At 42.3% G+C, this 16,768-nt stretch overlaps 1 protein-coding gene across 3 annotated transcripts in view; it reads right to left on the bottom strand.

Annotated features, from left to right (window-relative positions):
- The window catches only part of DCAF5 (DDB1 and CUL4 associated factor 5), a 191,327-nt gene that overhangs the window by 29,745 nt on the left and 144,814 nt on the right, over positions 1-16,768 (bottom strand). For all 3 annotated transcript variants that reach the window (XM_033951097.1, XM_033951096.1, XM_033951098.1), the window contains exon 7: positions 10,458-10,524. In XM_033951097.1, coding sequence (XP_033806988.1) covers positions 10,458-10,524 — 67 coding nt within the window. The remainder of the gene's footprint in view (positions 1-10,457; positions 10,525-16,768) is intronic.

Genomic DNA, 16,768 nt, shown 5'->3' on the forward strand with positions numbered 1-16,768 from the left:
GGTCCCCGCAGCCCCCACCCGCCTGCCTAATCAATACTAGTGTTTAGCCAGCTCTCTCCCTTCTCCTCACCTTAGTTTGCAGGCTTTCTTTTTCGGCGACCTGCACGCGCGGCTGCTCAGTGTTCAATCTTCTGCTCTGCTGCAACTTCCTGTTTCCGGTTGCGCAGCTCTGATAGCATGCGGGTTGCCAAAAAAGAAAACCTACAAACTAAGGTGAGAAGGGAGAGAGCTGGCTAATCACTAGGATTGATTGGGCAGGCGGGTGTGGGCTGTGGGGACCGCGCGATCCTTCATGCCTTACTGCGGGGACAAGATCATTCACCGCTCCACGGGGCGGTGAATGGCCTTGTTTCCGTCCCCCAGCGACTGCTAGTTTTCGTTCCACCGTTTTGGCGGGTTACCCGCGGCTAAACGCGGTGGCCACGGGTAAACCGCCACCGTGTCATTCTCTAGTTGTCATCCTGACTTTTATGGAACGTGATGTCTGTCCTATGTAAATCTTTGGGCATGGGCAAATAAGCATATACACTACACAAGGAGTGGTGCACGAAGTATTGTGAAGGACAAAAAACTGTCTACCCGTAAGGGGATGAAAGAAATGTTTTTCAAATTCATAAATAATGCATTTCTTATGTCCCCCAGACCCTATCCTTGCTTATTTGCTCGTGCCCGAAGATTTACATAGGGCAGACATAACATTCCTTAAAAGTCAGGATGATGGAACATAAAAGCTATCTCCATATGAATAAATTGCAAGCGCCTATCGTAGCACACTGCCTAGAATCCAATCACAATTTCAAAGACCTTAGATGTTGCGTAATTGATTTAATTCCTGAATTAGTACGGAATAGCAAGCAGTGTTTGCTACGACGTGAAATTTTTTGGATACATACCTTAAACAGCTCCTCCTTGGAGTAGGTGGAAGGGAATTAACATTAAGGGTCACCTGTGGAGTCTGATTTCTAAGTACTCAGAGTTCAGTTTCAAACTAAGAGGCTAAAACCAGCCAGAGGTCTCTCCTCAAGGAGTGCTTTACACTTAGGGTGAGAGTATTCATACCCCCCATGAAGTATAGCACGCTTGGCCTGACTTAACAGTTTTCCAGGCCTCTCTCCCACTTACTATTCCCCAAAGTCTCAAAAAGGTCCTATATAGATCCAAAGAAGCCTCTTAAATCAACACCTCTCTCCTCAAGCGAATATATGCAAACTATATATACAGTTCACAGGTTGTTGTGAAACTTTAATGCTGAGCCTCTACAACCTCTCTCTTAGAACCAGGCTTACTGAGGGTTAGGCACTAGGCCAGCATTCCTCCCCTCAAGGGTCACCTTTGGAGTCCTCAGAGTTCAGTCTCTTACCTAAGGCTCTTAAGTATACCTGAACCAGAAATGGTTTTCAAGGGTGATGATGCGGAGGAACTGAAAGAAATCTCGGTGAATCTGGAAGATGTACTAAGCCAAATCGACAAGTTAAAAAGTGATAAATCACCAGGACTGGATGGTATACATCCTAGGGTACTAAAAGAACTCAAACGTGAAATTGTTGACCTGCTGCTAGTGATCTGTAACCTGTCACTAAAATTGTCTGTAGTACCTGAAGATTGGAGGGTGGCCAATATAATGCCGCTTTATAAAAAGGGCTCCAGGGGAGATCCAGGAAATTACAGACCGGTAAGCCTCACTTCAGTACTGGGCAAAATGGTATAAACAATTCTAAAAAATACAATTGTGGAACAGATAGACAAACATGATTTAACGAGACTAAGTTAGCATGGGTTCCGCCAAGGGAGATCTTGTCTTACAAATTTGCTTGACTTCTTTGAAGGTGTGAATTAAAGAATGACACGGGGAAAAATTTGTCCCCATTACCAACCCTGTCCCCGTGACCACTGTCCCCGCCCCATCCCCGCCCCCATCCCTGCGACCACTGTCCCTGCAGCATCCATACAAGCCTCAGTACTGCAATATTTAGCTTATTCCTTCCTTATAAATCAAAGTTCTGGCTGCTGAACTAGAGAAATAATAATTAATAATAATAATAATTTTTATTCTTATATACCGCCAAAGCCATAGAAGTTCGAGGCGGTTTACAGTAAGAGGTGCTGGACAACCAGCGAAGAGGTTACAATCAAAGTCAGCAATACAATCTTACATAATAAAAGAATAGAAAGCTATAAAGCTCTTAGGGTTACTGGATTGAATAAGCAGTGCTGAGTAGATTCTTAGTTAACAAATCGATTGAACAAACTCGTTTTTACCAGTTTTCTAAAGAGATGTTCAGCTGGTAGGGCTCTGTTTATAAATTTTTATCAACACAACTAATATACTATTTTATCCTAAAGCAAAAAAAAAAATTAAAATATATATATATATAAATTTACATAAGAACATAAGCAATGCCTCCACTAGGTCAGACCCGAGGTCCATCGTGCCCAGCAGTCCGCTCACGTGGCGGCCCAACAGGTCCAGGACCTGTGCAGTAATCCTCTATCTATATCCCTCTATCCTTTTTTCCAGCAGGAAATTGTCCAATCTTTTGTTGAACCCCAGAACCGTATTCTGCCCTATTCTGCCCTCTGGAAGCGCATTCCAGGTGTCCACCACACGCTGGGTAAAAAAAACTTCCAAGCATTCGTTTTGAATCTGTCCCCTTTTAACTTTTCCGAATGCCCCCTTGTTCTTTTATGCTTTGAAAGTTTGAAGAATCTGTCCCTCTCTACTCTCTTTATGCCCTTCATGATCTTGTAAGTCTCTATCATGTCTCCTCTGAGTCTCCCCTTTTCCAGGGAGAAGAGCCCCAGTTTCTCCAACCTTTCAGTGTATGAAAGGTTTTCCATGCCCTTAATCATTCGTATAGCTCTCCTCTTGACCCTCTCAAGTATTGCCATATCCTTCTTAAGGTACGGTGACCAATACTGGACACAGTACTCCAGGTGCAGGCGCACCATTGCCCGATACAGCGGCAGGATGACCTCCTTTGTTCTTGTTGTAATACCCTTCTTGATAGTACCCAGCATTCTGCTTGCTTTCTTTGAGGCTGCTGCGCATTGCGCCGTTGGTTTCATTGTTGTATCCACCAACACTCCCAAATCCTTTTCGAGGTTACTTTCCCCCAGAGCCAACCCCCCCATTTTGTAGCTGAACATCGGGTTCTTTTTTCCTATATGCATGACCTTGCATTTCTCTATATTGAAGTTCATCTGCCATTTATTCGCCCACTCCTCCAATGTTGTCAGGTCTCTTTGCAGTTCTTCACATTCCCCTATAGTTTTAACCCTGCTACAGAGTTTAGTGTCATTTGCAAACTTTATAACTTTGCACTTTGTCCCCACTTCCAGGTCATTTATAAACACATTGAACAGCAGCGGCCCGAGCACAGACCCCTGTGGGACACTGCTTGTTACCCTTCTCCAGCCCGAGTAGTGGCCCTTCACTGCAACCCTCTGCTTTCTGCCTGCCAACCAGTGTTTAACCCATCTATGTACGTCCCCTCCCACCCCGTGGTTCCACAGTTTCTTAAGTAGCCGCTCATGAGGTACCTTGTCAAAGGCTTTTTGGAAGTCGAGATATACGATGTCAATGGGGTCCCCTTTGTCCATCCGGCTGTTTATCCCTTCAAAGAAGTGGAGTAAGTTCGTTTGGCATGATCTTCCTTTGCAGAAGCCATGTTGGCTCGCTTTCATTAGCCCATTTCTTTCTATATGCTCACAGATACTGTCTTTTATCATTGCTTCTACCATCTTGCCCGGCACTGAAGTCAAACTCACTGGTCTGTAGTTTCCTGGATCTCCTCTCGATCCCTTTTTGAAGATTGGTGTAACATTTGCTATTTTCCAATCCTCCGGGATTCCCCAGTTCCCTTCAGCGTCTGTTCCTCTCCACCCCACCTTCCCCAGTTCCCTTCAGCGTCTGTTCCTCTCCATCCCACATTCCCCAGTCCCCTTGAGCATCTGTTCCTCTCCACCCCACCTTCCCCAGTCCCCTTCGGTGTCTGTTCCTCCCTACCCCACCTTCCCCAGTTCCCTTCAGTGTCTGTTCCTCTCCACCCCACCTTCCCCAGTTCCATTCAGCGTCTGTTCCTCTCCACCCCACCATTACAGTTACATTCAGCATCTGTTCCTTTCCACCCACCATTCCCAGGTCCCTTCAGCATCTGTTCTTCTCCACCCTACCTTTCCTCCCTTTCTCCCTCCCTGCCCCTTACCTTCGCGGCAGGCAATTTCTCTAAATTTCATTCCTACAAGCAGCCAGAGCGTTGAAATCACGTGTGGCTGCAGGAAAGGTTGTCTCTGATGTGTGGTGCAGTGTTTAAAGCTATAGCCTCGGCACTCTGGAGTTGTGGATTCAAACCCACGCTGCTCCTTGTGACCCTGGGCAAGTCACTTAATCCCCCCACTGCCCCGGGTACATTAGATATATTGTGAGCCTGCCAGGACAGACAGGGAAAAATGCTTGAGTATCTGAATAAATTCATGTAAACCGTTCTGGGAAAAATGAATAAATAAATAAATAAAATGTGCAGCGGCGGCCAAAAAAACAAACAGGATACTAGGAATTATTTAAAAAGGGATGATTAATAAGACTATGAATGTTATAATACCCTGTATTGCTCCATGGTACAACCTCATCTGGAGTATTACGTTCAATTCTGGTTTACTTATCTCAAGAAAGATATAGTGGCGCTAGAAAAGGTTCAAAGAAGAGCAACCAACATGGTAAAGGGGATGAACTCCTCTCATATGAGGAAAGACTAAAACGGTTAGGGCTCTTCAGCTTGGAAAAGAGACGGCTGAGGGGACATATGATTGAAGTCTACAAAATCATGAGAGGAGTAGAACGTCAATTTTTCACTATCAAAAATTACAAACTATGTGACACTCAGAGTTACAGGGAAATACTTTTAAAAACAATAGGAGAAAATTTTTTTCACTCAGAGAACAGTTAAGTTCTGGAATGCGTTGCCAGAGGATGTGGTAACAGTGGATAGCGTAGCTAGTTAAGAAAGGTTTGGACAAGTTCCTGGAAGAAAAGTCCATAGTCTGTTATTGAGAAAGATAAGGGGGAAGCCACTGCTTGCCCTATATTGGTAGCATGGAATATTGCTACTCCTTGGGTTTTGGCCAGGTACTAGTGACCCGGATTAACCACTGTGAGAACGGGCTACTGGGGCTTGATGGACCATTGGTCTGACCCAATAAGGCTATTCTTATAACAGAGAGGGAAATAGTGGTGAGCCTTGAGGTACACCACAGAAGGCGTTACAATATTGAGACTTCATGTGGCCCTTTCTTACTTCTAATGTTCTATTACCCAAGAATTCTATAAACTTTTAGTACCACTCTGTGTAATCCTAGTTCATTCAGCTTTAGCAGTAGTAGAGAGTGATCTACAGCATCAAACAGAGCCGAGATATCAAACTGTAGCAGAACAATCTGTTTACATTTATTTAGATAGGATTTCACTTTTGATGTTAATTCCAGCAGAAAGGTCTCTGTACTGTGCATAGCCCAAAATCCGTGTTGTGAACTATGAAATCGCTTTGCTAGGTTTAGATAATTTGTTAGTTGTATATTAATACAGAATTCTAACTATTTAGTAGGCCATGGTACTCCAGCCACTGACTGCTCTGAAGTTTTCAACTTTAGTTAAATCTGCTTCTAAGGTCAATACAATAGCTGATACTGTTTGTGGATATTTACCCTTGTCTAAGCATAGATTAATAAAATCTGTCTGCAAAAAAACACCAGAAGGTAAATGTTCTAACATTTTGGCTGGACAAGATTTTTTTTAAAGAAAATAAAAAGCTCTTTGAGGGCTTAGAGACATTTCAGAGTTTTAGATAGCATCATCCATACATCAATGACAGATGAATCAGTGATTGCAAACCTTGAAGAACTGAAAATTGAAAACTGGGACTTAAGAGACAGTACACAGGCACAAGAGTATCTATTGTGTTTGAAAAATGCTGCATGGTTATACTACTGATGAGACTATTCTGCCTGGCAGCTCTTCCTCATTTCAACGAACACAATTGCAGGACAGGGAAGCATGAGGTGATTCTGGCAATCTCTCAAGAACAGTCAGCTTGCTAGAGGAACAAGTAAAACACTTCCTGCAGAATTTTCCAATTTTTATCAAGATATTCAAGAAATAATCAACCAACCACAGTATTAGCAACAGTTATTCCAAATTAAACATACTTTATTCTATGGGAACTTTGATAGTGCTGTTTAGCTAGTGATGGTTCATAGAACAGGTACAATAAAATCTTGGCGTGTTATTGATAAGGTCTCTGTAGGGTGGGAGAGTGGTGATTATAATCATATGTTAACTTATAGAACTGGATCTTTCATTTAAATAGAGTCAATCCGCACAGACTGAATCAAGAAATAGAGTAGATGTCTTTAATTTAATTGCTGGAGATTCAGAGTTCTGTTAGATGAGATGAAGTCAGGTGATAAGGTCTTTAAATTCACGTTAAAAAACGCCGCCACAATCTTTTGACATTAGAATTATGTAGTCTTAAGAGGCATAGGGTTTGTTAAAGGCAAGGCTGATTGGATTCTTAGTATAGATAATGTTACAAATAATACCATCTAACTAAAAGCTCTGGTCTGTTTTATTATAGGGGACTGATCCTTGAAATAGCTCGGATGTGAAATATGTCGAAAGAAGTCCCTGCTGACATTTAAGCTAAGTTTTACATATATATAAAACGCAGAATTATATATAAAAAAATTTAAGAAAAGACATTGAACTAAGTGAAACTAGCATAAATGAGACCAATGAATATGGTGTAGTGTGCTAACCTATGCTGTAAACTCACGACAAGGGTATACCGCTGAGGTCTAACAAAGTGTGAAAACTATCCTTAAAAACATCTAGTGAACTTTGCATTTGAATATATTACACCGGTGGTCTCAAACTTGCACAGCCCGCCAGGTATTATTTTGCAGCCCACGATCTGTACTAGTGCTGTCCGCTCTTTACAGCGTCCTCCGGCTCTTACCTTCAGATAATTACCGCAGCGTGCAGAGAGGATTGCCGGTGCTGTAGCGATCCTTGCAGGATGCTGTCATCCTCAGCAGCACGTTCCCTCTGCCGTGATCCTGCCCCTGACGTCAGAGGAGGGGCGGGACCGTAGCAGAGGGAACATGCTGCGGAGGCCGGTGGCAGCCTGCAAGGAACGCTACAGCACCGGCAATCCTCTCTGCAGGCTGCGGTAATTAGTTGAAACAAAGACCAGGGGTCCAGGGGGGAAGTTGGAGGACACGGCCTGCGAGTTCACGTTCATGATGAGTTACATTTAGGTAGTCTCACAATCTGTTTGTACCTGGGGTAGTAGAGGGATAAGTGATTTGCCAAAGATCATAAGAAGCAGCAGTGGGATTTGAACCTGGCTTTCCACGCTGCCAGCCCAGTGCTCTAAACACTAAAGCTATTATTCCTCTACTTTGAAGCAAAGGTCTAAACATGCCAAACAAATTCAAGATTGTTCTACAGATGTGTTTTGTATGCAGGGTGATGAGAATTAAGCAACTGCTGAAGAAGAGTAATGTGATGTGTGGCTTCTTGTTGGAAAAGAAACACTCAGAGGGCACTGCATGCATGTGGGAGAAAGCTTTGTGGTCTGATGAGACCAAAGTGAATCGTTTTGGTCTTAATTCTAAGTAATGTGAATTAAAAAAAACCAAACATTGCACAGCACCCTGCTAACACCATCCTCAACATTATGTTGTAGAAATACTATGCAAAAGCAGTAACAGAGAAAGATGGACAGTGCAAAGTACTTGGAGATTCTGGAAGAAAACTTGTTCCAGTCCTGTCAGAAAGACAAAGTCAAAGCAACAATGGAGTAGCTTAGCAAGAAGAAAGTGAATGTTTTCAACTGGCTCAGTCAAGACCGAGACCTGAATCCAATAAAAAATCTGTAGTAGGACGAATACTGCAATCGTCAGGCAATCCCCAACCAACCTGAAAAAACCTACGAATAAGCTATTTTGCCAAGAAAAATGAGGAAAACTTACTCTCCCACTGTGCAAAGTTAGTAGACAATTATCCTAAATTATTCATAGCTGTTATTTGTATGAAAGATTTCCCCCAAGTATTGTTTCAAAGGGTGTGAAACATTAGGTTACAAGATGTTTTGTTGGTTTTATTAATCTTTGAATATTTCACTTAGAAGGTGTATAGATCAGTAAAAAAAACCCTCTTACTTTAATGCATTCTGAATTAGGGTTATAGACAGTAGAAGGTGAGAAATGTATAAGAAAGTGAAGATTTTTCCAAAGGACTTTAAACAGTCATTAATAGTAGACTTTTCTTAAAATGCTTTTAATGAAACTATTTAAGGCACAAGCTCTGCTTCTTTTGGGAAGATCTATTATAGAAAAACAGGAGGATATCAGCTAAGGGCAGCCAAACCACATTGGTCCTAGGTCAAGGGCTACAAATAGCAGCACTCTCTTCAGAAGCCTACATGGATCTTAAGTCTGGCCATTAGTTGTTGCCATTACATGAGGACTGGGATTCTCTCCTCCCACCAAAGGCAAAGAATGCTTCCTCTGCAGAATTCCAATTTACCCAAGAAGAAGATACGCTGCCTAGGAATTGAACCTACATCATCTGCATGGCAGTGACCAGCCCTGTCTAGGAGGTAACACAGATAACTGTTGATCTTCTAAACAGAAGCATAAAACAGAGACTCAGACCCCAATACACAAAAGCTTTCCATGGCAGTAAGACTCGTTAAAACAGTCTTACTGCCACTGAAAGCTCTCCTCTTGATGCACAAAAGGGTTCTCTGTGGCTGCTAGCAATCCTTGTAGCAGCCACCGAAAACCCTAAGCAAATTCATCGCAAGGAGCTTATTAGTATTTAAATGAGCTCTCCTTGCGATGCACGAAAGGGAATGCCCACTCCCAACTCCCTTTCATGGGGCAACATTTTCCAGCAGGTCTGGACCTTCCGATAGCTGTCCTGCATTTGTTGTGTGAGGCATACAACACACGCACAACAGCAGCGCCAATTTAAAAAAAACCTGTTGAAGCTGGCTGGGAGAGTAGGCGCTGCTGGCTCAGTGTGGCCGGATCTGGTTTTTTTTAACAGGTGCAGCTATTGTGCGCTCACACAATACATGCACAACAGCTGCACCCTTCTTAAAAAAAAAAAAAAAAAAAGAAGCTGATCGTGGTTCTGGAGCTGGCAGGGGAAGCTGCGAATCAGCTGAGTCAGCAGCCACTGCTCTGCCAACTCGCTGATCACAGCTCCAGATCCACCATCAGCTGGGCAGAGGAAAGGAGAACGGCAGCTGCAGGCAGGCAGGAGTTGTGCCTAACGATTGCTCTTCTGAGCAAGCACCAGGTACAGTTCCTCCCCCTTAATGGGGCTGCTTCACATGAATAGCATTCAAATGTAATAGGGGCTGGATTCATTCAAGGCTTCAAAGAAGGTTTGGATAGATTCCTAGAGGATAAAGGAATTGAGGGGTACAGATAGGAGTAGAGGTAGGTCATAGGGATAGTCTGGGACCACTGCACAGGCAATGGGCCTGATGGGCCGCCGCGGGAGCGGACCGCTGGGCAAGATGGACCTCTGGTCTGCCTCAGCGGAGGCAACTTCTTTTGTTCTTATGTTCTCTCTATTCATTATATATCTTCAAGGACGCCTCAGCTCCACCATCATTAAATTAAACAACGATATCTAAATGGGCAGCCAATGATGAAGCACCACATAATTCTTCCCGCAGTAGCAAACTATTACAGCGGTGGAGTGGTGGGGCTGAGGCGTCCTTGAAGATATATAATGAATAGAGAGGATTTTGAATGAATCCAGCCCCTATTACATTTGAATGAAGACTGACGTTTAGGCTGGATGCAAATATTGGAAGATAAAATTTGCCAGTTTGCTAGGCTTCACATGAATAGCATGCATATATTTTGCATGTTATTTGTGCTGAGCATCACTGGGTTAAGAAAAATCACCCCAACTATGCTTAAAGGGACTTGATGGCAGAAAGATGATGGGAAGGGAGAAATAAAACAGTGACCTGTTACTGAAATGTATAACAAAGCCTTGGAAAATTTTATACTACATAACATTCAGATGGTCACAGGCTGGAAATAAGATAAGAAGCTGGCCTTCACTGCATCATTATAAAGTACATAAGCTGATTTTTAAGTTATTCTATACTGAGTTGTACATACTGTAAGAGGATCTTATATTTCCTGTGTCTGAAGAAAGCAAACAAATGTTACAGTACATAACATTACATTAGTGATTTTTATTCCGCCATTACCTTGCGGTTCAAGGTAACATCGTGCTTATTAACCGCGTAGCCGTAGCAAACAAATGTTACAGTACCCCCTTGCTCTTGGCATGTCTACATTTCTAATCAGCAAAGGTGCAATTTAAAGATTTAACATGCCACTTATTAATGCCCCATATTCGAACCCACCTGCTTCTGGATCTGAGGGGATTCTCCACATATACAAGTTGAAGTCATCAGAGCCTGAGAGGATATACTGTTAAAATATACATAAAAACAGGGAAGAGAATCAGATAAAAATGAAAAAAAATAAGGCATAAGATCATCATATGAATGTGTTTCTTTTCTAAGGTTTGGTAAGATTTCAGTATTATCCATACACCAAGTCATTTAGACTTTCACAAGACAGAACTGTAGAGATAAGGCTAACAAGCTACAAGCGTAAGATGCTCGGTACCGACACCTGCTCTGTAGAAGAAGCTGTGCTCTAGAGCTGATCAACAGATGTCACAGCATCTCTGCTAAGGACTCACTTTTATAAATGATTCACAGCAGAGTTGAAACGGACTCCAACTGAGCTGGAAGCCAGTGAATGGAATAAAACTAGCTAAACCAGGGGTGTCAAATGCAATCACATTAAGGGACCAAAATCCAAACATAGGCTAATTCGTGGGCCAGACCCCGCCCAATCTCCACCCCAGATCCCACCCCATAATAATACTAATTATAACACCATTTTTTTCCATTCATTTTTCATATATACACACACAATATAATCTTATTAACACATAATGATAATGGTTAACCACAAAAATTAAACTACACAAAACACACTGTATACTTCTCAACATTCATTCCTACCAGAACACAGATAACCCCTATGCAAATACGGGACCAAAAACTAAAAGTACTAATATATTTTTTAAAAACATCCTAAGATTCAAGATTCTACATGCAGTACAACCCCAAGAGAAAAAGAAACAAATGTATTTCTTCCTGAGCATTGCAAAAGATAGACAGCAGATTAAAATGCTCAAAACTCAATTCAAACACTAACTTGAAAATAAAACCATTCCCCCTACCTTTGTTGTCTCCCTCCCTCCATGCTGTGCCTCCCTCCGGCGGGTGTCTAACCTTCTGGCCAGCTCCAACCTGGCCGTTTTATGCGGCCCATGGTTCGATGCCCCCCAGTGTCATCTTCTGGCCGGCTTCCTCCTCACAGCCGTAGTGTACAGGGAGCTGCGTGCAGCAGCTCCTCATGCATCCTGCACCTGAAGCGTTTCTCTCTGACATTGCAACGTCAGAGGGAATGCTTTTGGGTGAGGTGTGGGACATGCGAGGAGCCGCTGCATGTGGCTCTGTGCACATTACGGCTGTGAAGAGGAGGGAGCCTGCCACAAGGTAAAACTGGGAGCATTGGACTGAAGGCTGCATAAAACGACCAGGCGAGCCGGATTTGGCCCGTGGGCCTTGAGTTTGACACCTGTGAGCTAGACAATCATCCAAAATATGAAAGTGTTTCACAAGACTAAACACTAGTCCACTATAGGCTGTGATTTTTGTACTAACTAAGAATAATAAGAGGTCAACAGAGCAAAGAACAGTTTCTTTAATTTGTCTGACAGGTGAAATATTAAGGCTTTCCTGCACAAGCCCAGCACATAGCTTTGTTTATCAATATCTGCTGAAGGAGGTAAGAACTGCAAGCAAATTCCTAGAAACCATATGGGGGGAGGAAAAAATCCTGGTAGCCATGGGGGGAGAGGGGCAGTGGAGTAAAGGTGGAGTAAGAAATTTGAAAAGTAAATAAATAAATGCCAGTAATTGCATTATAAATTGGTTTTTCGTCTTTATATGTCACCTAGAAGAGCTCATCTTTCCAAGTTTCGCCCTACATCAGCTTTTCCTAAGTGTGGTCAACTGGATGCACACTTGGGTCATATGTTTTGGACTTGCCCAACTATTTCAGTTTTTTGGGGTGGCATTTTTACTTTCATTGGAACTATTTGGGGCTGCATACGAAGGGGTTTCGTCAGTCGTAAGGCGGAAGTCATTATGCCATTGTATAGATCCATGGTGAGGCCCCACCTGGAATACTGTGTGCAATTCTGGAGGCCGCATTATCGCAAGGATGTGCTGAGACTGGAGTCGGTGCAAAGAATGGCCACCCGGATGGTCTCGGGACTCAAGGATCTACCATACGAAAAACGGCTTGACAAATTACAGCTATACTCGCTCGAGGAGCGCAGAGAGAGGGGGGACATGATCGAGACGTTCAAGTATCTTACGGGCCGCATCGATGCGGAGGAAGATATCTTCTTTTTCAAGGATCCCATGACAACAAGAGGGCATCCGTTGAAAATCAGGGGCGGGAAACTACGAGGTGACACCAGGAAATTCTTTTTCACTGAAAGAGTGGTTGATCGCTGGAATAGTCTTCCACTACAGGTGATTGAGGCCAGCAGCGTGCCTGATTTTAAGGCCAAATGAGATCGGCACATGGGATCTATTCACAGGGCAAAGGTAGGGGAGGGACATTAAGGTGGGCAGACTAGATGGGCTGTGGGCCCTTATCTGCCGTCTATTTCTATGTTTCTATTTGGAGGATGACTATGACTATTCGGCATTCTTCAAAGATACTTTTTGGTTTAATACTATCGCATCATCCCAGGTAGAAGAGTTTGAGTGCTTTCCTCAGGTGGTATACTTTGAGGGCATTGAAATGTATCTTGATTAAGTGGCTTGATATGGACGCACCTTCCTTCTCCCTGTGGAGGTCACAATTGATTTACTTATTGACTTGGAAACACTGTGGCATTACTGACTTTTCCTCTGCCAAGGGCTTGCATTTCCAGGCGACCTGGCAAGGAGTTGAATTTTGAATTGTTGACTGGCTTTAAATGTTTTTTTGTGTGTGTGCCAGTATTGATTATTGTGCTAAGTTTGTATTTTAGTTTTTCTGGGTTTAGTTATCTGGTCCTAGGACTCCGGGGGGGGGGGGGGGGGGGAGAGGGGTGTTGTTGAGATTTTCTGTTTGTAACTATAAATTGAAAAAATTGAGTCCTGTTGATTTCAGTGTCTGCTTTATTGGTTTGGTTTTTGACACAATAAAAATTATTTGAACATAAATAAATGCCAGTAACTGTGGGGAGGGGGTGCGTATGTAGAGGAAGAAATGCTTGTTGTCATGAGGGAGGGGACACTATCGTATATTTACTACCACTACTAATCATTTCTATAGCGCTACTAGACATACATCAAAACACAGAAGAGACAGCCCCTGCTCAAATGACACTTGAATATAAATTCTCTGATCGTATTTGAGTTAAGCGTCCACCTTTTTTTTTTTGGGAGGGGGGAATTATCTTAGTTTAAAATTGAATAGGTCTATATTCAAGTGTACATGATACTACTGAAGGTCCTAAACAGTAAGCTAGGCTATTCCCTTAATGCAGCAGTTTTTTCTTGATTTTTCTGTACTAATTTTACTCCTGATGCAGTAAGAAATTTTAGCATGGGAAAATCAGCAGTGAAACCACTGAACTAGAGAGTACCACAATGGGCATATAAATTGCTCCCAATATTTAAAAAAACAAGCTAAAATGGAGTAAAGATGCAGCCTGGGAGCAAAAGGGTAACCTGAGGTAATAGTGTTGCACTTCACCTCAGGTCATCCAGGATCCCTGGTGGTCCAACTAGGTCCCTAGACCTTCCACCTCTTATTTCCCAACACCAAAGATATCCCCTGGTAGTCCAAGTAGTCCCTCTTTAATATCCTACTACCTTCTCCTCAAAGGCCTTGTGGCCTATAGACCCCACAACCTCTCCATCCACCTGTAAAGCTGGGAGGCAAGAAAAATGCTCACTCACTCCTGCATTAGACACCAGCATCTTTCAAAATGGCAGCAGTTGATCACTAGTGGTACACACTAAAATGCAGAACTAGGAGTCAATCTTACAAATAAGGCAATACTTTCCAGGATATACTTCCTTATTTATCAGACACACTCTAGTAATCAGAAGCTAATAATATGGAAGATGAGAGCATCAGAGAGCAGTGAATGGACATAACTCCTGCCTTCCAACTTTAGAGACTGGAATAGGGAGGGATGTTTGATGTGGCTCACCACTGAAGGCTCTCTGATCAAGGGATTTCCTGTAACAGGTATCTGAAGTAAAAGTGCCCTGTCCTGTGGAGTTGTGAGGGGGGGGGGGGGTCAGGCAAGTCCCCTTCCCATCTCATGAAAAAGCTGATGCTGGGGGTGGGAAGAACCACAATTCTTGCAGGTTATCATGGACTACCTAAAGCACATCTTAGTGGTAGTGTGGAATAAGTCTATTAACATGGAGAGTTTCTGTTTGCAGAAGCCCTTTGGGACCCAGGACCCCAGATTCTCCATTTCAGGTGGCCAAGCAGCCCACAGATTGACTAGTGGTGCAATCTTAGATCAGGATCTCCTTTTGCTGGTATTACCCTTGGATGACACCTGGAGGCCAGACAAGAAAGGCTCTAAGGCCTCTCATGGAAAACCCTCTCCCTGGGAAAGGATTTCCCCATTGCGCACTCGTTTAGGAATGGGGAACTCAACCATCTGATTGACTTGGTTTCCTTGGTCCTGTGTATTTTGACTCAAAGTGAGGGCCATTTGGTTAGTGTTTCAGCTGTTTCTCCCCTAAAGGGAAAAGTGTTCTAAGTGATTCAACATTGCTGAAGGGTTAGAAGGAAAAGTTTGCCTTTTTGCAGATGACACAAAGATAGCTAATAAAGTGGATACCCCAGAGGGAGTAGAAACCATGAGAAGAGGAGATCTCTAAAAATTAGAAAAATGGTCAAAGTCTGACAGTTAAAATGTAATGCGAAGGGGCGTGGCTTGGACGCGCATGAGGAAGGTCGGCTAATAAGTGAGCTCCAAGAAAAAGACCTTGAAAGTCTGCAAAAAGTCTAAAAGAATTTTAAAAAAAATAAGAAAAAAAAAGCCTGGATTAAAAATAAAGAAGATAAGATAAAAGATGGCAACAGGAAAACAAAACAAGAATGACTTTGCGCTGGCTGGTAGCAGCAAAAGTGCAAAACCGGAACAGGAGACAGGTTCAAAAATGACAGATATAGAAGTAATAAAAGAACTAAAGGAAATAAAGGAAATGCTATCAGTTTTAACAAAAAAAGTTACAAATATATCAGAGGACGTTTCAACGCTAAACAAAAAAATGGATCTCCTGGAATTAAAGTCAAATAATCTAGAAGAAAGAATGATGCTTGTAGAAGAAGAAGCAAGTTACAGTCGAACAGAAAGAAAAAAAATAGAAATACTTACTAAAGAAATTGAAGATTATTCTAATCGAGAAAGAAGAAGTAATGTCCGTTTGATTGGATTACCAGAAGGAGCAGAAAAGGGAAATCCGGTAGTCTTTATTGAAAATCTGTTACCCAAACTACTTCCGATAAAAACAAAATATCCCATAGAGGTAGAAAGAGCACATAGAGTGCCTATGAAGAGAGGAGAAAATCAACACGGACCAAGACCATTTATATTCAAACTATTGCGCCACCAACAGGTCTTAGAAATACTTCAACTAGCAAAGCAAAATAAAGGTCTTAAATATCAAGATGCTTATATCCACTTTGTTCCTGATTTTGCTAAAAACACAGCGATAAAAAGGAAAAAGTTGCTGGAATTGAGGCCAAAACTAAGAGAATTAGGTGCAAAGTTTGGATTAATGTATCCTGCAAACATGAAGGTTACCATCGGAAATAAAACTTTTACATTTGATGATGCTGAGAAACTAGAGAAATTTATTCAAACTCAAGAAATACCTATGTCATCCTAATTTTGAATAATATGTCTTTAATTTATTAATTAGAAATGTTGGGAAAAATATTATACTATATATATCATCATATATTAATTATATAGAGAAAAATAACTTTAAAGAATTTACTATATTTCAAAATGCAACGATTTAGAATGTTTTTAATTAGCTTCAAATATATTCTTTTCAACGTCTCTCTTACAATAGAATTAGAATGTAACAGACATTCTAAAATGCAAAAAAAAAATTTTAAAAGGCTTAATGCAATTATATGTTTGTAAGTTTAACAGGAAATAATTATAATTATAATATAAAATATGAAAAGAAAGAAAGTTAACATAAATTTAAATGAATGTAATATAGAAAAGATAAGGGGAGATCTCCTGCATCGGAGTGTTTCATCGGAGGGGATTGTGCCTCTCTCCCTGGCTTCCTGCAGCAGCGGTTCTGCTTCTAACTACTTGTTCCTGGCAGGCATCTTCAGAGACGGACCCCTGACGTCACCGGGTCCGTCTCCAACAATTTAAAACCAGAACGCCGCCGCGGTTGCGGCCGCAGCCGCGCGGCCGCAGGGCGTGGCCGAAGGCCCCTTGGGAGCCCCTTGGAGCCACGAGGAGCCAGGGAGTTGGAGATTATTTATTTGCCTATTGGAATATAGGTACGAATACAGGAGATCTCCGGATCCAGGA

Source organism: Geotrypetes seraphini, chromosome 7 (assembly GCF_902459505.1).
Source record: "Geotrypetes seraphini chromosome 7, aGeoSer1.1, whole genome shotgun sequence".
Taxonomy (NCBI): domain Eukaryota; kingdom Metazoa; phylum Chordata; class Amphibia; order Gymnophiona; family Dermophiidae; genus Geotrypetes; species Geotrypetes seraphini.